At 37.5% G+C, this 22,122-nt stretch overlaps 1 protein-coding gene and 1 long non-coding RNA gene across 2 annotated transcripts; one reads left to right on the plus strand and one right to left on the minus strand.

Moving 5' to 3' along the window:
* Window positions 1-3,609: 3,609 nt before the first annotated feature.
* On the minus strand, window positions 3,610-14,564 carry LOC124308575 (uncharacterized). The gene is made up of 3 exons (XR_006909027.1): window positions 14,364-14,564; window positions 9,412-9,591; window positions 3,610-4,033 (listed from the first exon to the last, which is right to left on the minus strand). It is a non-coding gene; the product is annotated as an uncharacterized LOC124308575 (long non-coding RNA).
* Window positions 8,766-21,793, plus strand: LOC124308574 (glucose transporter type 1-like). Its single transcript, XM_046771393.1, has 6 exons — window positions 8,766-9,014; window positions 17,939-18,179; window positions 18,543-18,703; window positions 20,304-20,663; window positions 21,196-21,472; window positions 21,599-21,793. Exons 3-6 carry the CDS (start codon window positions 18,558-18,560, stop codon window positions 21,680-21,682), a joined length of 867 nt encoding a protein of 288 aa, XP_046627349.1. The 5' UTR covers window positions 8,766-9,014; window positions 17,939-18,179; window positions 18,543-18,557; the 3' UTR covers window positions 21,683-21,793.
* Window positions 21,794-22,122: the final 329 nt, after the last annotated feature.

A 22,122-nucleotide genomic window follows, 5' to 3' on the forward strand; every position in this document is an offset into this window, starting at 1 on the left:
GGAAAGCACACCCCTCACCTAAGCGTGCAAAGCGACCCCAACGGAGCACATCATGTGACTCTCCAGCTGATGCCCCCTGACTAGCTTGATGAACGAGTCGAAGAATTGGCTAGTGGCTCTAAGAGGCGAGCCCGTAATGGAGAGTGGACCCAATACAGGGATACCAATTGAGGATAAGGCGGTTTATGAAATATGCGCAAAGCTACGCTCGTATATACGCTCGTATATCGAGTATAGAGTTTCCTGTGCGGATAATTTGCGTTCATTACTTGATGAAGAAGTTGTTAACATGTTAAATGTGGGTTTGAATGAGCGTTACGGTGGAATGATCCGTGATTGTAGGAAAGTTTTGCGAATAATCCGATACTTAGTGTCGTCTCCGGAGAATTTTCGAACACTTTTCACTCAAGAACCTTGGATGAGGATTTGCTTAGATCCGTCCCGATCAAAATTAGATTAAATTGATAGTGGTTCCTGAATTTAGATGAAAGAAGGAAGATCACTAGAATTTTTATATTGGTGAAATGAAATTTTTAATTTTTTAGTAGTCACTCAGGACCGAAACTTATTTACCCAAATTTGCGCGCTCACGGTTATCAGGACATCAAGTGGCACCCGCCTGCCGTCTGGTTCTACGCACTGAAACTTATCAAGCTGAGCTACATTTTGAACTGTATTGATCGTCAAACGAGTGAACACGCTGCTTAGAACACTCGTATTTATATGTATTTTACCTAAAAATGCTAGCGGTGAACGCTCCTTTTCAGTTCTGAAGAGAGTCATCAGTCTTTTAAGGAACTCTCTTGCTGATCAAGGACTTACTCCTCTAACTTCCTTCGTGGCCAATGCAGATTTGCTTCGTTCCATCCCATTCGAAAATATAACAACCAAGTTTGCTTCGGCAAAGACCAAAAGAGCTAACGTTCATGGTTCATCATCTTTTTCTCAAAAAATTCATGAGCATTTGATTATTACGAAAAAGGCACTATATTTTTAGTTTTGCATGAAACACGACCTGAAAGTCAGTTTTTACCGTGAAAAGCATCCACCGGGAGCGGAGAATTTTTTGTTTAGGGCTAGAAAGTTCCGTACACGTGATTTTTTTTGAAGTCTGTGTCTAAAAATCCAACTTAGTCCAGTTTGCCCGCAGAATCTTGCAAAATAATCTTGTGTACGGTATTATATGAATATCATCGTGTATATAATCAAATTATATGCATAAATGATGACGAAACTGTATATTGGATACTTATATTATTTTTTTTTCAAAACGACGGACGTGCCTACAAAACCAATCTATTTGTCGATAACTACTATGTGGCTACTTCGGATAATTATGCGTAGAAACTGGAATAAGTATATTTTTTTAAACGTTATTCAAATAAGAAAGAGTTACACAGAACGCCCATAACTCCTAAGCTTAGGCAGAAAATTCTATTATACCTCGGAATGATTTTTACTTCCACAAAAACTCAAAGTTTGACCACATTCCAGTGACAGAAAAAACAATTAATGCCCTTGTTCGAAATAGTCCAATAAACATTTCTTGCAATTGAACTTCCTCATCATCCACGATGTATTGATATGTGGATGACAAATTAACAAGAAAGCAATTTTCATTGTAATTGAAGTGCGATAAGCAATATTCCATCAAGCGCAATGGAAACGCCTCAGTTTCCCGGCTTCAGCACCTTTGCCACTAGGACGAAAAAGGGGTCCACCGATTCATTCTCGGTTATTCTTAAGATCAAGAATATGCGAAAGAAGACGAATCAGTGTGAATAGATCTCTTCGATACCCTCCACTAGGCCGATGCAGAATGGCTTTTGGCTCGGTCGGTAAGCCATCGGTCGGTAATTCGAGGCTCTAGGTGTCAACAACGCAGAGTCCGTAGGATCCGGGGAGCATAGTAAATTTGTATCACCTTGTGAAGCAGGAATTGTCGTGCGGCACGGCATCTTCCCGCGGAAGAAACGGCTGGAAAACCGCTCACGCGCATCGAAAAAGGCGAGCCAAGCGTCGGTTAATACGGTCGGGTGCCTGCGCGGTGAGGCGCTGCTGTACCGTACTCGCGGCGGGGATAGCGTATCGCGCGCATTCGTACTGCGCATGTGCAGCAGTGAGTACGCGCGTAGAACGAGGCTGCTCGGACGGTGCTCAATCCAGTACCTAGTCAGACCAAGTCAGACTGAAAGCGAACGCTGAGCGAGGCGACGAAACGAACGAGTTTCGTCGCTGCCAAACAACCGTAACAACGCCCTGCGTACGCCATGCTTTGGTGCCGAAACCTAGGAAGCGGGTAGGTGAGTGACGTCAGAGGTTAATGACGAGTGATCTGATTAGTCGAGGTTAACCATACGATAAACAGTAGACATAGAGGTCGGCCGTCCAGTGGAGGCCGTTTACCTGCAAGGCCTGCAGGCCAAGAATGGTACAACAGCGAACGCGAAAGTTCGTCGCGGACCACCGCGAGTGATGACAAAGCCGAAGACCGTCGAAGTGAACGTACTAAGACACCTACTACGCGCAATTCTGCTCTAACGTTAGGTGAATCAGGGCCCGATAATCTGGGCACCTTTCTGGACCACACAACAACGAGACGCGGTAGTGACCACGTACCATCGAGCGAGAAGATCGAAAAACATCACGTTCGTACGAGTTTCTGACCTGAAAGCGGCGCGGCGCCTACAGTTTGAAGCGGAGTGCGAACGTGTCGCAATAAATAGGAAAGCCGTCCAATAACGTGAACTCTTAGACTTAGAGCTTGTTGACAGACTACTAGCTTTCAAGCTAACTGTGGAAAAAACCAGCGCAGGACCGACAAGGGGGGGATCCTCATGCTGTCGAGAAGATGGCAGCGTCGCCCTATCATGGTACTACGTATCGAAGTAAACCCGGCAGACCCAAAAGCCTTGACCCCCAATGACTTCTTACTAGGATGGTCCTCCCGTAAATCATGGAGAGTCGCGCAGAGCATGGCAAACGTCTTCTGGGACCGATGGGTGAAAGAGTATTTACGGAGTCTAACAACACGCGAGAAATGGCAGCGGGATAATGAAACGCCTAAAGTTGGGAACGTTGTCCTGATAGTGGACCCACAACACAAAGCGTGGATCAAGGGGGTCGTTGATCACGTCACGTCAGGATGGATAACAAAGCGAGGGTAGCGAAAGTGCGAACCGCTAGAGGTTCTTACATACGCTCAATTACAAAACTGATACGGTTGACGGCGACACCTGCCAAAACGGTGTTCAAGGGCGCACGTCCAGACCAAGGGGGGGAGGATGTCCCCAACATATGATACAGCGATTTTTGATTTGCATGATAAAACTGTGATATCTCAGGTATTAGTAAGTCCGAAGATGTAAACATACACACATACACACGACGCCGCGTATTGTAAGCGTTCGTGTGTGTCGCGATTCGGACTATGAGTACAGACTAAGTAGTCTCCCGAGCGAGTACAGGTGACTCATCTGTGAAATAAAGCTATATCCTATAGTAAAAGTCCCGAGTGTAATTATTTCACAAAAACGTAATACATTTTTCATTTTTTATGTAACTAACGCGCGTCCTGTACCGAGGGGAGAGGATGTGGCCGTAATTATTTCACAAAAACGTAATACATTTTTCATTTCTTATGTAACTAACGCGCGTCCTGTACCGAGGGGAGAGGATGTCGCCAACCGATAATCTAGCCATTTGCTTTGCACTTCAAAATAAAATTGATTGTTTATCCCCACGCAACTCACTTACTCTCATTGAATGTTGAGCTGCCTTACTCAGTATAACCCTCCTTTTCATTGCAACATAGAAAAGGGAGTTGAGTTTGTATCAATTTTTAAGTTCAAATTCAAAAATACGAAATGCTGGATTAAATATGATGGTATCGTTTGACTTACAGTATTTCACTATGACTGTCACCTCCGTTCTGAGCTGGTGATAAATATAACCACGACTCCAGAGTGTGCCACGGGAACGCTGCGGTACGATTTCACACTTCATTCCTTCTCTTTTTTTTCAATCTTGCAATCTGGAACCAAAAATTTCAATTCAAATTTTTTTTTCATTTTCTACAACGCATGCACGATAACCGCACATGTATGATAGCTATGACCAAAAACTTCAAGATTTATTTATTAACGCTAAAAAGATGAATGTAAACTTTATCAGCAGTAAATAAAGATTTTGGTTAATCCGATGGATTGAATCAAAATTTATTGGTTTAAGTATAAACTCAAAATGATTTTTTTTTATATTGACCTGTGATTAATTATTATTTTCGGATGACAGTTCAATTGAATTTAAGTAATTCCTCTTAAAAAACCGAAATATCATGCGTATTTACATAGACAAACTTTATTTAAAACACCAGTTTTTTTTTCATCAGTGACGTGGAAGAAATCAAAACTTGACATCTAGAACCCGGACTCGAAGTTCGTGTTGACCGGTGTAATGAAACTTGTATACATATATTGATATGTAACATATATTAATGTTGAATCACGGATTCCGATGGCAAAATTTTTGTTGGTAATGTATTCAACGAATGGAAATCCAGATTCGCCTATCAGATGTTTTTGCTGGACATATCTGAAGGCTTTTTTAGCACGGTTTCAAGATATTTTCCGAAAACAATAAATTTCGTCAGTGTACATGTTACTGGCTATTTTAAATATATTTTACAGAAAAATTTGAGCGCCAATTAAAGTTACTTATTTACGGACTTGAAGTTGAAAAAAACTGTGACTGCATTTAGAAAAATTAAGAAAATCGTGCTTTTTATTTTGGAGACGTTAAATGTTTTTTTTTTTGTCAATATTACGTATCGCAAATTTTTGCTAATTCACAAAGAATCAATATACAACAACCTAGTTGAAAAATGACTCATAATCGGTTTTCTAAATGGAATTCGTTTACATTCGCGTATCGTGTGTTTGAGAAAAACATGAGCAAATAGGTCAAGAGTCTGTAATTCTTACGAATCGAAATTGACGATCGGATACCGGTGAAGTTAGTTACTTAATCCTGAAATATAAAATTAAGACTCGAAAAAGTACACGCAAAATTATTTGCGCCAGTTATAATCTATGACGGATTAGATTTCTTAACGAAAAACTAAACTGTTTTTCGGATGAAAAATTTTGAATCTCTTTCTCACTTCTAAAATTTGCTTCCGTATTATTCCGGCCAAAGATGTGTAATCCACGATTGATTTATTATGTACCTAATTTTCATTCCACTTTGTTTGCAATTTTTGAATGAACACACATACGTAAGAAGCATATTAAACATCGTTAGTACCAACCGTAAACAAAATTAAACGATATAAGAATTCGTGTGCGTATACAAAGCGCGCAGTGGGTAGAAATTGAGTTTTCGAACATGAATTTTTTTCCCTGAAATCACTTCTACTGCAGGATTGTATTATTATACAAGTTGATGAACTGTAATTTCCGGTGCGTTTTTTTTTTTTTTTTTTGTTGAACTCAATAAAATTATGCTGACAAACGCGAGGCGCATTGGGAAGTCTTGCCATTCGAACACAATCTCTTACGATTTCGGTTCCGTGACTTCACGTGCCTTTTCATATACATTTCTGACGTATAGGCGTCGAAATTCAAAATTCCGCAGAACTATCAAACAAATTTATGGCAAACCAAAATTGTTTTTACGGCGCAGTTTGTGAAATTTTATTTGGCGACCTGGGGGGGGGGGGGTGAAAACGTTCAAGTTTCAAAACACTCCAACCGACGAAAAGCAACGCGAGCGCGGCTGTGTTTCCTTATGGGAAATTATTATTTTCTGGAATGGTGTTGGAGTGTGATGTGAAAGGTTGTGGAAAAAATGCTTGATTGCAAAAAGGCCATACTTTTTTTTACAATCCACACGACGCTCAAGAGCAAGTGTAAACCAAGAGCAATAATATTCAAACATAACCTAGTTTACTAAACGAATATTTCGTGTATGTCTATCGTAAAAACTGCTGTACATCAATCAGACGTATTACATGAATTCGTATGCTGTTTTACAGGCGAGAGAAACGGCTGGAATTCGCAAACATCTCCGACGAAGGAACGCATTTCCAAATCTGTTTGGATCATTTCAACCCGAAATGCATTTGGAAAACTTGACGGAAAAGTTAACACGTCAAATCTATTTTCAATACTGCGACATCCTATAATGTATCTTGTACACAGGATCAATTCTCGACTTGAATCTATTTTTCATACTTTAATATCCTATAATATATCTGGCTATAGGTATTTATACTGTGCAATAAATCTGTAGCTCGAGGTCTAAATACCGTATACGTAGTCCTTTTACCCGCAAAAACAAAAATGGAAAGTCCGACATACACGATTATTTTTACACGAAACCACGGCACGACGTCTGTTCGGTGACGATGCAGCGATGTCGAGCACGGCAAAGAGTGATAAACTATTCCATCGGTGGCGCTAGTGCAGCTGTTTGCGAAATGCGCAACTGTGGATAAAAGCGCGACCGTCTTTTTCGCACACCGCTAACAATGTGCGAAGGTTTTTTTCTCCCACAGCTAGCGATGCGTGAAAGTTTTTCCCGCACGTGTGTATAAAAGACTACTTTCGGCGCTTGTTAATGATGCATAAAAATGGACTTTTCATGCAGGTGTTGCAAAAAATACATTGACGCCTTATGGCAGTTTCTACTCTACCCCATCCTCTTTGGTTCCTCTTTCCAGGCTTGTATATAGTGCGGTGAAACAGGAGCTTGCGACGATTCTGACGACTGAAGGGGAGAGGTGTATTCCTCATGCAGAGTGGGGGGGGGGGGATTCCGTCGACGGCAAGAGAGAGGAAAAGAGAGAGAGGACAGTCACCCGTCAGCTTTCGGCGCCGTTGGGTCGACGATACGCGATGTCGAAAGCTTCCTCGATCCTCGGGCCGTATCTCCACGCCGGAGAAAACTAGAGAATTAAATGGTAACTAATCGCCCCTGAGACCGCGAGTTGAATAATCAAAAAGGCCAACCGACTCGAATGCAACGTCGCAACGCACGAGAGATGACATTTGCCATTGACAGTGGTTAGTGAGAGTGATTAGCAGTGAGGATTGTTTGTTTCGTCGACTTTCTTCCGCTCAATCATGGGTACTTAAATGTTCGGCAAGTTATTGAAATTTTACCGCACAGCTTTGATAATAATTTATCATTTATTATGCGAACACAGCTGGTACGGAATTTGAGATCTTTATTCAGTCGCCTTTTTGGGGCTTGTTGTTTCTTGTACGATAATATTGACTGCGTTTCGGAGTTTACTTTTGGCTGGTGAAAACGCACGGCGTACATAGTGGGGATCAACCACGGTGTATAAAGTTCTGTCTATTTTTTTCAGCTTTTCTACAAGTTTCTCGACTCTTTGATATTTTTTCTTTTCCTTTTCTCTACCCTAGTCTTCTATTTTTTGGCCCGACTCACCGGAGGTGAATAAAAGTTTTGTTTTATCCGTAGGGATTATTATGTCGGTAGGAATGATGATACTTTTGGGAAAAGTTGTTCTTTTTTGCCCCTAGGACATTTTCAATTCTAACTCAGTTTGCAGGTTCGAAAGTTGAGAACTGACCGAAAAAAAGCTTTCAGAAATGTCAAAGTATGTATCGACGACTCGAGACACCTTTCGAAAGACCAGTATTGTGTACCGAACATGGAGTTTGGCTGTATTCCTATCCTTGCATGTGGGACGCAATGAGAACCAAATTTTATAAGCAGAAGGAGTTCGAACTAATAGGAATAAGTGATAAATATGAGAAACGAAAGGTGAATTGAAGCCGGAAAAATTCGTATCGAACGCTAAAAAATATTTCAAATTTTCTGAAAACTTTCATCGAATAAGGTTGGTCCGATCATAGTAAATAAATGAAAAGCACCGATCCGTTGGTTTCGATTAATGGTAGCTGACGGTTATACTTTCGTAAAAGAATTCTGTGAAAATACCCTGATTTGAGATTTTTCCATTAAAGCTTTTTAATTAATTAAAAAACTGTACGCAAAATCGATATCGGTTTGTATTAATTAAGGATCGCTTCTGCAGTAAACCTGTATCGAGGTGATTGAATATTCATTTCTGGAAATTTTTGAAGAATCAAATTACAAAAGAAATAATTAGCTTGGATCTATCAAAGTACAAAAAATACGATGTTTGTATATAAAAAAAAAAAAAAACTTAAGGATGATTCGATCCTGATAAAGTTAACAAACACTAAAGATTCTCCACTCGGATTATTTTTTATAAGCGTAAACGCGGTTCATTTAATACAGTTAATTTATTTTCTTCAATTTCAATTATAGTTTTTGAACTTCTGATTTTCTTGGGGCATCGGATCCCACGTTATCATCAATTGTAACCTTGATGCGTTCCTATCAATATTAAAAATCTCTAAAGTTTCAGAAACTTTTCACCAAATTAGTGAGAAGAAGAAAAGAGTCTTGAATGAGTTTTGCCTCTGATCCTTGACTTAAGGTCCAAAAAAATATACGAGATTTCAGATTAAAACACTCTGAAATAGATTTCAGTTTCACTTGGGGAGATAATAAGTTTTATATGAAAATTCTAGGAAAAAGAAGGAAAAAAAAGATTTAACATTTCCACCATGAATAAAATAACGTATTTCATTCTCTCGTTGTTTCACTACTGCGTGAATTTTCGATCCTTCTTCACAGATACTAGTCATTTTTTTCTGTCGACATTCGTCGCAGTAACGTCAGAAGCTTGATTAGAATTCAATATTCAACAGCCAACAGTGAATTCCGATGTAACAAAATATGTTCGAAAATATTCTCACGGACGAAAAATGCCCCGCATATCGTACACGATGACGCATTGAGCGGATAGAAGGAAGGTGGGTAAGAGTACCGTGAGAAAATGGAACCTGTCGACCATAGTGAGTGAATTTAAGGTGCAAGCATGTGCTGGAGAATTGCCACGATTTACATAATGGCTCACCTCTCGAGCATTCGTGCTGATATGGATTATATGGGTAAGCCTGTGAAACTCTTATCGAGCCAAAGCTTGACGGCGGCAACTGATTTTCTTAATTATGATCAACGTAGGATAATTGGCATTAATGCGCGATGCAAAAACTTTATTCAAATTCAAAGGAATCGAAATACGACACTGCCACTAGTTCACTAGTCAGGGAGGCCACAAATTTTTTGGACAACAAATTCCATCACATTTTCCAAGTTTGCCGGCACCTGAAACCTAGTTTTCCCTCATATTTCCCTAGTTCTAGTAAAGTACTAAAACCTAAATCGTTCGGCTTATCAACTCTGTATTCAGTTCGAATTTAATTCGAATTGACGAACAACATATTGTACAAAAAAGTCAGTATAAGCCAGTTTATTTTTGTGACAAAAAAAAAGTAAATTTGTTACCTCGAAAAATCGTTTCCAATTCCCATGATAGGAAACTGATATTTTCAGTTTTTTTCCAACTCCAGGTTTTCCAGGGTTTCCAGGTTTTCCAGGTTTTTCAGGTTTTCCAAGTGTGTCTCAGTGTTGCTACGATCGTATTGCATTCGATTCCAGCAAAATGTAACTTTGCTTCCGAATACACTGAAAAAAAAAATTATCACACGTTACAAATTTTTGCAGATTTTCAATTTTGCTCTTGTTTTTATTTAAATCAGTACGTTTGTGAAAATTTTCCAGAAGAAATAAAATTTTGACTTTCAGGACGTTTGTTTTCATAAAATGGCGATTGAATTACTCGGTGCTTTTAGAAATAAATTACACAATGAATCCGGGAAGCTAAACAGTGTTACAGAGTAGATGAATTAATCCTCGTTCTAGTAGGTATATGAGTTGAGTAAAATTTCAACTATCGAAACAATGATTTTAGTTTCAATATCCCGTTACATTAACGTTACTAACTTCAATCTGGTGAATTTAGTAACCTTTTAATTTCTTTCATGTATATTCAAGAATAAGCACGAACGATCAGAGAAATAAACCAAAGACGCCCGGTTACAAATCTCGCTCAAAATTCAGAAGTCTCGTATAATATTGACTGGCTGGATTATTAAGGTTCGCATTGGATTGAATGGATGAAAATATGTATTATGAATGAATAGAAGCAACGAACAAGCGTAATTTTTAAAACAGGATATCGGTATTCCGATTTTTATCATGCTGTGTAGTGGTGAGATAACAATAATGTTATTATATATTGACAATCATAGTTTTTGTAGTTTGTTGAAGCTATTCGACTCTGCAGGCGTAGTTGAAATGCGATATTTGATAGAGAAACTGTTTCAGGTGGGAAAAGATTATAATTAACGAGCAAGGTAATTAAATAAGACTAGCCTGCGGCATGAAAAGTGCATTCGCTGTAGAACCGGGGTAACTAATAACTGTGGAAAATTAACGGGGTGAAAGAAAGCTATAAGCTCACTACAAACTTAAAAAATTTCAACAAAATTGAAAATGGTGGCGTAAAAACTTAGCCGGGTGGGCTCACACAGACTGACAAATCTCGTTAGGTACATTCGCATATTATATAATAGGTACATTTTTTTCGCGGATCTGACTCGAATTAAGCGGTGGATAAGGCTATTGGCAATTAGCGAAATCCGCTTCTGACTTGGCCTTAATGTTTAAGCTTAATGTTTCATCAGTCGGATTTTTTCGTTACAGTGAGTCTAGTTCTGGATATTTATAACCTTGTGAATTTAATCGAATCAATTTTGGTAAATGCATATATTTTTTGTGATACCCGTTTCAATATTTAAAATTATTGAGTATTTGAAAAATATAATCAATAATAATGTGTATTTAGCAATTGGTTTTTGGAAATTGAACATTTTGTACACTCACAATTATTATCAAGTATTAAAAAAGTATAACCAATAGTCGCGTGCATTTACATCGTAATCCGGTTTTTGAAAATCAAACAGTCTGTAGTGAGCAGTTAGGGAAGAGAATAATTTTTTTTTGTCTTGTGGTTAGGTGTTTGCATTGTGCGGGGCATGGTTGAAAAAACGTTTTGTTTTATTTTCAGTTCAAAATTTCCGTTCGTTCGAATCGCTAATTTCGCGTACTGATTTCATACGAAAGATAATGACCGTTTTGTATTCGCTTTTCTCAAAATTGTAGGAAGAAACTTTACTTATTCTTTTCTTTTCAAGTACCCAGAAAATAATTACGATATTTAAAAAATTGTCAGTACGTTCGGTGTCAAGAAGTGATCAAAATAATGCCGAATTATTAACACTGATACATTTTATAACAGCAATTGCATTTGAAAATTGTTATGTTATTGTTTTCGTTCGATATTGGCTGAGTTGATCAGTCATATATATGTAAAGTAATTCTACGGTATTACTTCGCTGATTTGACATTTCGCCGATTTGCGCCAGTTAGATAAGTAAATAAATAACAACACTCGAAACATATCGACATAGCTGTCACGTCGTCCTAAACGACGAGTGTGGTCGGTTCAATAATAGACACTGAAGTGTGAATATACATTGAAAAACTGTAAGGTAGAAACGATTGGGATATAACAACTTTTAATTTAGTTTCTTATATTCTTACAGGTAAGAACATTTATCTGGTTCAAGTTAGTTTATAAAGTTGTGACAATTGTGAATAAAAAACTTGTATTCTTACAGAAACACAATTTAGCTGTTTAAACCAATCGTGACTAAGATAGAGATTCTCGATACATACATTTATCAAAAAAGCGTCGGTAAGTTAATTTCAATTGATTTTCATCATTTTCGTTTTCTTTTTCTTTTTTCGTTTGAAACTCGTCGCTTTTAAATATGCAAACAAAGGTTATCAAGTTGCGAAGAAATGAATTCTCCTCCAGAGTGCAATAATTTTCTGATCCCTGAGAACGGAAAACGACATGTATCAGAAAATGAGGAAAAAAAAGTATCACGGGATAAGTAGAGTTGAGCTGAGGTGGAATGCCCCGTACATGTATATTCTTATCTCGTGGGCCAAAATCTCTCAATCACTCGGGAAGGGTCGGAGGGGGAATTGATCACGCCACATTAATCTGATTGTGAAATCGCATATAATGGCTTTGAGAAAAAATTTCCTGCAGGGGATATATTGTATGTAAGGCGTTACGATAATCGATTTTAATTTCTTTTTTCACACTCCAGTACGCGGATTTTCATTTTATTGGGAAGAAAAGAACGACGCAGCAGATCGAAATTAAGATACACGAATCTCAAGGTTTTTTTATGCGAATCATGCGTTGAGTTTGAGACTTGAACGAATAAAGTTCGTTCGAACATAATTACGATCAAAACAAGTTCCAGGATTCTGTTTGTGAATAATATGTGGCACCTTCCGTGCAAAATCAACCAATTTTCCCCCTAGCCAGATTTTTCGATTTTTCAAAAACTTTTTTAAGTATCTTGAAAGAATTTCTGAAACCTGCGATTCGTGTATAGAATTTTTGTCTCTGATTGCGAAATATGAAAATTCACTAAATGTCGTTTTGAGGAGGGCCCCCACTCGGGTCGAAACGTCGACATGTGTCGTTATCATTGATCTTCGTATCCGAAAATCATTTTGTTCGTCGACGGTGAGGTCAAGAATTATTTTTACATTACGAACGACGTCGACAAAGGCAGCAATATACCGGAATGATTGAGAACTTGGTTATCTTTTCAGCAGTCGGCGATTCCACAAAATTGATCACAGCAATGTTTCGAATGTTCAGATTAGCCTTCGCACTGTCATCCGCCTCACTCACAGACAATAGCACTTGACTCTAGACTGTCGATATCAACACATTGCGTATGAGTGTTATTGGCTGGGTAACGAGCGTAAACGTAATTCAAAATTTCGTAACGTTCATATATCATTGGGTTAGTGGAATAAAGAGCCACCTCGGTTTTGAAGCGAAAAACAGGACGACTCGCTTTTAAAGTTGAAAAACGGGACACGTCGTTTTGATTTTCGAAAACGGGACACGTCACAAATAAATTTTCGTATCACAAATTTTAATTTCATAATATTAATATTGTAATAATGTTGAAAGCTCCAAGGGTTCAATTCAATCTACGCAAATATTATCAAAAGAAATTAGATCTGTGCGTTGAGAAAAAAAAGACATTAAATTATAATATAACATTAATATATATATACATATATACATGTGTCCACTTTACAGCCTATTCTCTGATAAGATTTATTTTTTGTAATTTTGAATAATTTATTCAAAATAATTAAATTTTTTATTTTTAATAACGGAGGAATTTAATCTCGAATTTTAATTACAATTTATTAACTATATTCTACGTGAAAAATTGTATCCATTATGTACAGTATTGAATAATAAGGTTCATAATTGATCACTTGTAAAACTTGTTTAGTCATGTCGCTTGTATTAAAGATAAAATTTTTATTATTTTGAAAGTGGCATGAAATGAATAGGAAGTCTTTTTTTTCTTTCACAGGTAAAGTACGTACGCGATTAATGCAATATATACAATATTATATACAAGACTATGAATAATAAGCAATTTAAGGAAATTATGATGGAAACATTTGGTCGTTATGACATTATTATTTTGCAACTTTTATTGCACATGATAATATACCTGCATTATAATTTTTAAAAATTAAAAATTTTCCACTTTAAAAAACAACTCAGCAAACAAAGAAATTAAAATTTGAAATGAAAAATGAATTTATTAGAAAAATCTACGACGTGACCTGTTCTTGAAAATCAAAATGACGTGTCCCCTTTTTCAAATTTAAAAGCAAGTTGTCCTGTTCTTCACTTCAAACCCGAGGTGTCACGTTTTTGGAGCTCAAAACCGACGTGTCACTTTCTTGAACTTCAAAAACTGCGTGTCTCTTTTTCGAAAATAAAAATCACGCGTCTCTGTATTCCACTAACCCGACGAAACGAAGTAAAATAGACCAGTAAAGAAAAATACACAGCATAGTTGAAGATAGTGTTGAAAAAAAAAGATTTTTCATTTATTTATAGTTACCGACGAGCCATAAGATAACATTTATATTAAAATAGACGATTAATTCCCTTGTACACGGCACAGCTCAGAAAATTTGACCTGATAGTTTAAATCGAACGAGAATAAAAAATAAAATGTGTACATAATAATCATCGAATTCAATTCAAAATTGTCGTAAAAGTGACTGAAGAATAACGAAAGTGAGGATATCGGATAGCCGTTGGTGAAATTTACATGAAAACGTCAAGCGATTGGGAGAAGTTGTGCAGATATCGAAGGGAGCTCGAATGTGAATACTTGAGTGTGTACGTGTTATTTTATTTAATCGCGTTATTTTATATATTTGCAATTTCAAGCCTCGTCGTGTATCGGTTTTTGGTTTATTACCTGATCGGGATTCATTTCTTTCACACTTCGCAGAGATTTCTTCACGCAATTTCAAAATCAAACTGTTGCCTCCGACTCTTCTCGGCAAACTGATCCGCTCCGACCTCTTATCCTCGATGTTTACATCGAATGGATCACATCGTCACAAATTCGACGCGTGATTAAATACAAACTTTGTTGCCGTAAACTTGAGATTATCTTATGACCGTGAAAGGACAAGCGGGTTTTGAATGTCACAGCGAATAAATAGAAATAGCAGAGGGTGAGTATTGTTCGATAGACAATGTCGACCGCGTGTTTACCGTAGTTCCGAATTTTCAAGTGAAACAGAGAAAAAGCCATTTTTCATGAAACCGAAAAATAACCGCACTGGATCTTTTGCTCTTTGCTCCGTACGTAGCGGGAAGTAAGACGAACTTACTTTCTGCAGAGCGGAAATCAAGCGTGTCAGTTATCGACACCTTTAGACCCAATTATTGACACTTTTACTTTCCATAATTATAAATTTAAAGCACAAATTGTGAATTTCTCGATAACTAAAGTCAATTGCTCGACCCTTAGACGCTACAAATTTATGATCATGTCATTTTAGAACTAAGGATCAAACAGCTGCAATTGAAAAAGGTGAATAATTAAGACAGGATTAATAAATGGTAGACTCGCCGTAGTTAATTATTCGTTGTGACTGCCGAATGTCTTTACACCGTTGCCGATCAAGCTAATAAGGCTTCGGTACTGATTTGGGAAATAACAAATCGAAATTTGAGATATTTTGAGGTCATTAATGTGAACGACGTGAGAATTTGATAACGGAAGTAGCCGCCAGTGACAAACAGTACACAAGATTAATCTCGTACAGCATGTATTATGTTACGGAGTTTTATGGTCATGAATTTCGAAATGAGGATTAATGTTTCGTATAAAATTACTAACACTTTGAATAATATATTTACGTATTTAAAGTCGAAAACTGCCATACTAGAAGAAACCAACATTGTATACAAAATTGAATGTAAAGACTTTGACAAGTGTTACATTGGCCAATCGTCACAGCGTTTCAAAAAAATAATAACAAATCATAACTGTGATCTCGCAACGCGTGATCCTGATAGATCTGCTCTGGCTGAGCAATCATTGGTTGAAGGGCACAGTTTCAACTTTGAAAATGAAAAAATAATTGAAAAACAAAATAACTGGCATAAGAGGCTTATCAAAGAAATGATACACATTATCTAAAAACAATACTGTCAACAGAAGAACTGACATTCAGAACCTGAGTCACCTCTATTCTGACATCATTTAAAATTCTCTATATAAATTGGCATAGACTGTTATGTAGGTAAACAATTGGGCTAATATACCAACGAATATGTAAACAGGCAGGTGACATTCAAAGATTGTTGTTAATTTAAACATCAAGAGAACGGTTTGCTTAGTAAATGTAAGTTGGTATTTATTTCCTTCTTGAACACCGTGCAATAAACAACGCAGGTGTCAAGGAATGTCGATTTATGTAAGCGACAAATAATTTAATTATCAATTGTAGTTTAAATAATATGATCAATTATCACACGTGGCATTTATGTAGAATATTAAAATTGAAAACACTGAAAAATAGTTTGATACGATAGAGATAAACAATTGCTAGCTGTGTAATGTTTTTAACATGACAGTTGGTGATCAAATGTAATTCATGTAACGATTCGTGGCTTTTTAGATATTACAGAAACCTGATGACGATAGGCGGGGCCTGTCGAAACGTCGTATGGAACAATAAAATTGGGTGCTTAATTGGGCTCATTTCAACCCTGACCGTCATCCAAAGAAATCAGATATTCGTTATATGGTTACAAAAAAATTGATAAAATAATATACACAACTGGACAATGATTCTGAAACAGCTCATTTTTTCCCTAGCCAAGTCAGGGATTATGTTACGCGTGCAAAGATTGAGCCGTTTCCGCTGAAATTCTCTTGAGTCCCTACTTTAAACACCGGGACTCTAAAATTCTAAATTGCCGACTTAAACGGCTAGGGAAAAAATGAGTTGTTTCAGTATCATTGTCCACATGTGTACCTCTATGAATTGCAAAATTTTATCCAGCTTGTCAAGTTAAAAATCGTAGGTTTGAAAAATTTTATTTTTCTTACGAAACCATTTTTGCGGATTTGTACCGTACTAAACGCGAACGGATCGCTTCGCCACTGGATTGGAACAGTTCGACGGTTTTTCGGAGAAGGATTAAGGTAGTAGTCTGGTAACTTAAGCCGATTTTCGTGTCTTTTTTGGAGGGCGTTTTTCTGTAGGAAAATAAAAATGAAATAACAATGTCTCACTATACCATATAAGCTTTTTTCAAAATTCAAAATGTGTAAGAAACGGGTGATTCTAACACTACCACTGAAAAAAAATACAACCGACTCTCTCGAAAATAATACCGTATAAATCGATACACTTGCTCTTACGTTACTTAAACATGCGTAATATACGTAAATATACGTAAGGTTATATTATATTACATTATTTTATCATGTGATTATACTTGGCATAACTTCCATTGTAACGCGACGATATTTTTTTTTTCTCTCAGACGATAAAAGTAAACCATGTTCTTTGAAACATGTCTCAGAGGAACTAGTTTCGGGTCATGGAAAGCTCCTAACATTTTATGAATCGACGTCATTGGATATTCGAGCAAAATTAATTCTCGAATCGAGTAAATACGCTCTATTAGCACAATTCAATTTCACGTTGTCTTGATTCGACTGAATTTTTCTGTTTGCAATAAAAGGACTAAGTCTCGATAACAGCAGCTGCTATGATCCCACCTGCAGAGCACTGTGTACCATATCTAGCTATCTGGTAAAAATTTTCGCCGTAGATTTCGCCACATAACTCCGCGGAATATCTTTCCGGACGTCTTTGTAAAGTGCTCGGTAAAATGCACAGAGAATTCCTGAGTTTCCTCGATGCGTTCCCCACATCTTTTTCAAATCCCTCGCGATTTATTTGCATCTTTCAACAGCTGCATTCTGATCTGCTCTGACACGTTTATCAGTGGTACTGAAATTCTTTTCACGTACATACCGGTAGGATTCATTCATTTCTGTGGAATATATTAAAAATTCTCGTTTATTTTTAAGATCAAACTCATCTGACGCTATTCATGCTTATTTGCGTAAGTAAATGCTCGGAAAGTTTCTCAGGAAACACGGTAAAACTTTGATGGAAAAGAGTATCATGTTTCATGGAATACTAGATAGCCAGTTTTTACCGATCGCGAAAAGTGTACTCATTTTAACCAGTGACTCCATTAATTTTTCAACGGTAACTGGATCAATTTTTTGCATCACCGACGCGTGGCTGGCTTTGCTAATAAAGTCAAAATAACGCAGTGTCGCTTTACGATGTTGGTAAAGACAGAGCAAAGAATCATCTCCCTATTATAAATGTAACAATTCCGATTGCGACCAGAAAAAATTTCCGCCTTCACCATTTTTACACCCGAGCATTTGACGGCAACGACGAAAGCGTTGATGAAAAGTGAGGCATGTTTTGCTGGTTACATTTACAGAGGGTGCGGGTTTCGAGGGCTCGAAAGACGAAGGCATGTTCTACGTCTGGGTCGGCCTCTGCTCGGGCGTTCTGCTGACGCTGAGTGCTGTTCTGGCGAGGGTTGTCGTTCAGCAGTTGAACTCCGGCCGTCCTCTCACCCCCGACACACCGCCGAGGACAAAATTCCCCGCCGACTTGGCCGCGATCGAGGCTGAGGTCGACCTGACAACGACGACGCTTTCGATAACAAAGAAAAAAAGGTAGGCTATCACGGATGTTTTCAAGTATAGTCTGCAGTATGTGGGATTGCCTACCACTAAGGTGAACAAATATCGGTAATACAGACCCACCGAGTTATCGGTAGGTAGCTCGCTTAATTCGTTGCTTATAAGTTATGCTGAAACGCTAAATAATCGCGTTTGCAGTCACGTTGAAGTGATTATTATATGACTTAACTTGACTAAAGTTATAATGACTCGGGAGCCCTGTTTTACCGATATTTGTTTCTCTCAGTGGTAGGGAACCAACATACTGCAGCGTTTACTCGGAAACAATACACCCAGTGACTTTTGATGTTATACTAATCATTGGCCATTCGTAGTATTTCTCCATTCTTTCGACAGAATATTGAGAACTTCATGAAGGATGTGTACAAAGATAGGTATGGGGAAGACATTAAAGAGAGCGCAGTTAAGAGGTTGTACTCAGTTGCGGTCAGTATATTCGCTATTGGCGGTATGCTTGGCGGTTTTAGTGGAGGGATGATTGCCAACAGATTTGGCAGGTAAGTTTCGGCACACATATTACACGGTGGCTCTTTCAATATCCGCCAGTCTTCTGACCTACATGGTTATTAACTTCTAACACACAAGCAAATAAAAGTGTACCCATCATGATTACGTAAGATTTTAAAACGCGTTCGCTGCCTGTAGCGCTCTACAAATCTTTTCGAATACTTTTAAAAGTACTTTTTTCCGAACAAGTAAAGTTATAAAAATATCGTTGACGATACATAATTTTTGTGTGAAAATACTTCTCAATTTGTTCATTGATCAAAAAATGACAAATTCGTTTTTAACGTATAAGAACGCATATTTCGAAATCGAAATGTTGTGATTTTTCACAGTTTTAAGAATATTTATCATTTTAAATTCCACATAGATGATCGATACCTTCATTGGAAGGATGAACTTTTCTCGGCTATAGGAGTGTATTTTTGATAATTTTCATTTTGGATTGTACTAGTTGGTTGAAAAAAACCTTGGATTGCTATGTTGTAAACATTCTTAAAAGTCATAAGCTGGAGCATTTAAGTTAAACAGGTGAGTTTGATCATCTAAAGCCGTTATGTAGAATATGGGTCAAGTATCTTATGACATCCCAAAGTTATGAAAAAGCCTGCGGCCACGAAGCCAAAAGCATGTCAGATGTCGAAAGAATCATACACGTTTATACATGGACAACTGGTGGTACACTTTTGACGGTTCAATCAGTAGCTAATATCTTACATTACAAGAATCGCACGGATTTAAGATGTCAAGTGTAATAATAGTTTTTGAACAAGCTTTTGCTTGTATTTCAAATGTCCTAATTTCGAATAGGACTGTCATGTCCTTGGCGGGAAAGATTAGTCACAGAAAATCTAAATTACAGATATGCAAGTTGAGAGAGGTTGTTTTTATATAATGCATAATAGTCATCAATTGTTGAAGACTTTTGAAAAAAGCTTGTAGAAAGCGTAATAGGTGTTGAAAAATTATTCACTAACGTTGATGCAAAGTAGACACTCAGACTAAAGGATTAAATTACATATTCATCGGGAGTGATCCTACAATGAATGGGAAACAATGCATAAGAAATTAGCAGTAGTTTGTGCAAATTCAGAGTTAGTGTTGGAATTTAGTAAAATTTAACAAGATATCATAAATTCACATCGGAAAAATTACGAGTCATATAAAAAAATTCGTCGAGTAATTTCTACTATAACTATTTCGTTACTACGTGTACATGAATAATAAAAAAATGTATTTTAGTAGCTGTAATTTACTTTCGTTGCAAAAGTTTTCAACTACTTGTTACAATATTTTTTTGATCCAATTTAATTACTATCACTTTAATCACACAAAGCACGAATCTTGCGAGTAAATAAAATTAGCCAAATGATAATTGAGCAGCTATGCCTGGCTATAGTTTCGCAATAATTTCGTTCGAAAGCACTCGCATAATTTATTTTAAACAGAAGAATGCAACGAATTTCACCTAGAAATTACGTTAAAACAGAAGTCACGATATGTAGAAGTGCTTTCAGTGATTTCTATGTATCTAGTGCGCGAATTGAGCGTGATTGAAGGTTGATGTTAACGTGACGTCCGATTGTCTTTCAGAAAGGGGGGCTTACTGCTAAACAACGTGCTGGGCATCGTCGGGGCATGCCTTATGGGTTGCACCAAAATTGCCAACTCGTATGAAATCCTGTTCCTCGGCCGGTTCATCATTGGTGTTAATTGTGGCTTAAACACCTCCTTGGTTCCCATGTACATATCGGAAATAGCACCACTGAACTTGAGAGGCGGCCTGGGCACGGTGAACCAGCTCGCTGTTACGGTGGGCCTCCTGGTCTCCCAGGTGTTGGGCATCGAGCAGATTCTTGGCACAAGAAATCGCTGGCCGGTTCTTTTAGGTTTGGCCATCTGCCCTGCCATCCTGCAGCTATTATTATTACCATTTTGTCCAGAATCTCCCAGGTAAATTCATCTATTATATATTCAAATGAAACAATGTTTAATACCATTTATGATTTCAATCAAACGTACACGTGGTTATTTCGTGGTAATGACTCATCAGCAATTCAAAACACTATTAATTCGATCACATAAATAGAATTTGGTGCACATTCTACCGAAATTTGCCCTAATTTATTTACTGAATTCTGCCTACATTTATGCAGCTCAGTGTACTGAAACAAATTGAAATTATTAAAGTACAGGCTATTTCGGTAGAATGTATTTTGGATTGTATAAATGCAGAAGGATTCACCCAGTATGTTAAATTCCCTAAATTTAGGAATTACCGATCGTTTAATACTGTACTAACACTTCAATTTTTTCGTAACTCTTGCCAGCTATAGTCTCCGACCGAACCCGGAGGTTTGCTAGAAGTGAAAACCGCTTCCCGTTTCTAGAAATGGGTTAAATAACATTTTGCTTCTTGGGAACCGAATTGAGTTTCCTCTGAGAGGACAAATTTACAGGTATGGTTTAATTTCTTTGACGACAGAAGTGACAATCCTTCGGTAACTGTAGTCAGATTATCTTACTTCGGATACTTGCTCATAACAAAGCAACGGGAAGAGGAAGCAAGGAAAGCCTTAAGAAGACTGAGAGCTAGTAATCAAGTGGAAGAAGACATTAAAGAGATGAGAGCAGAGGAACGTGCTCAACATACAGAAGCTTCCATTTCAATGACACAACTCACATGCAGTCCAACATTAAGGGCTGCTCTGGTTATTGGGGTTGTTATGCAGTTGTCACAACAGCTGTCCGGTACTAACGCAGTGAGTATCTTACTTCGGAACTGATTGCAAGAGTTCTAACAGTGCAATTACTTATGTTATGTAAGAACTTGAACTTGCCACTTATGGACTGTAACGCAAACATTGAGAAAAATTTTCTTCTTTTAGGTTTTTTACTATTCTACAGATCTGTTCATGAGTTCTGGATTGACCGAAGAGAGTGCGAAGTTTGCAAACATTGGAATCCCCTGATGAAAAGGGCAGAACGACGTACCCTCGACTTGTACGGTCTGGGCGGGATGTTCATCTTCTCGATCTACATCATTATTTCATTGTTAATAAAGGTAACTTCATATTTACGCCTTGTTCATCGATCCTGAAACAATTCACCGTATAACGTGCATTTGAAACACGTCTCATACGAAATGTTATAACTACGAGATCATTGTTGAAAATATGAAATTGAGAGGCTTCAGAAAATTCTTGATTCATGCTATCAATGATTTGATTCGTCTTCAAGTTAATTCGCGGAATTGTGGTTGACTTGTCAAATCTTTGAAAAATTTTCAATCCGCCATGAAACTGTTGATCAAAGTTTTCAGAAAGTAATCATATACGACTGTTCCTAAACTGCATTAATATTTTGGCAGGAGTAGAATTGCTTCAACACCATTGCATGGTACATGAATGAC

Source organism: Neodiprion virginianus, chromosome 7 (assembly GCF_021901495.1).
Source record: "Neodiprion virginianus isolate iyNeoVirg1 chromosome 7, iyNeoVirg1.1, whole genome shotgun sequence".
In the NCBI taxonomy this organism is placed as follows: domain Eukaryota; kingdom Metazoa; phylum Arthropoda; class Insecta; order Hymenoptera; family Diprionidae; genus Neodiprion; species Neodiprion virginianus.

What these genes read in the sequence shown, in the direction of transcription:
- LOC124308574 (XM_046771393.1), top strand. Translation starts at nt 18,558, where the DNA reads ATGAAGGATGTGTACAAAGATAGGTATGGGGAAGACATTAAAGAGAGC. An exon ending in ATTGCCAACAGATTTGGCAG is followed by an intron (nt 18,704 to 20,303) that starts GTAAGTTTCGGC and finishes ATTGTCTTTCAG; the next exon opens with AAAGGGGGGCTTACTGCTAA. An exon ending in AGCTGTCCGGTACTAACGCA is followed by an intron (nt 21,473 to 21,598) that starts GTGAGTATCTTA and finishes TTCTTCTTTTAG; the next exon opens with GTTTTTTACTATTCTACAGA.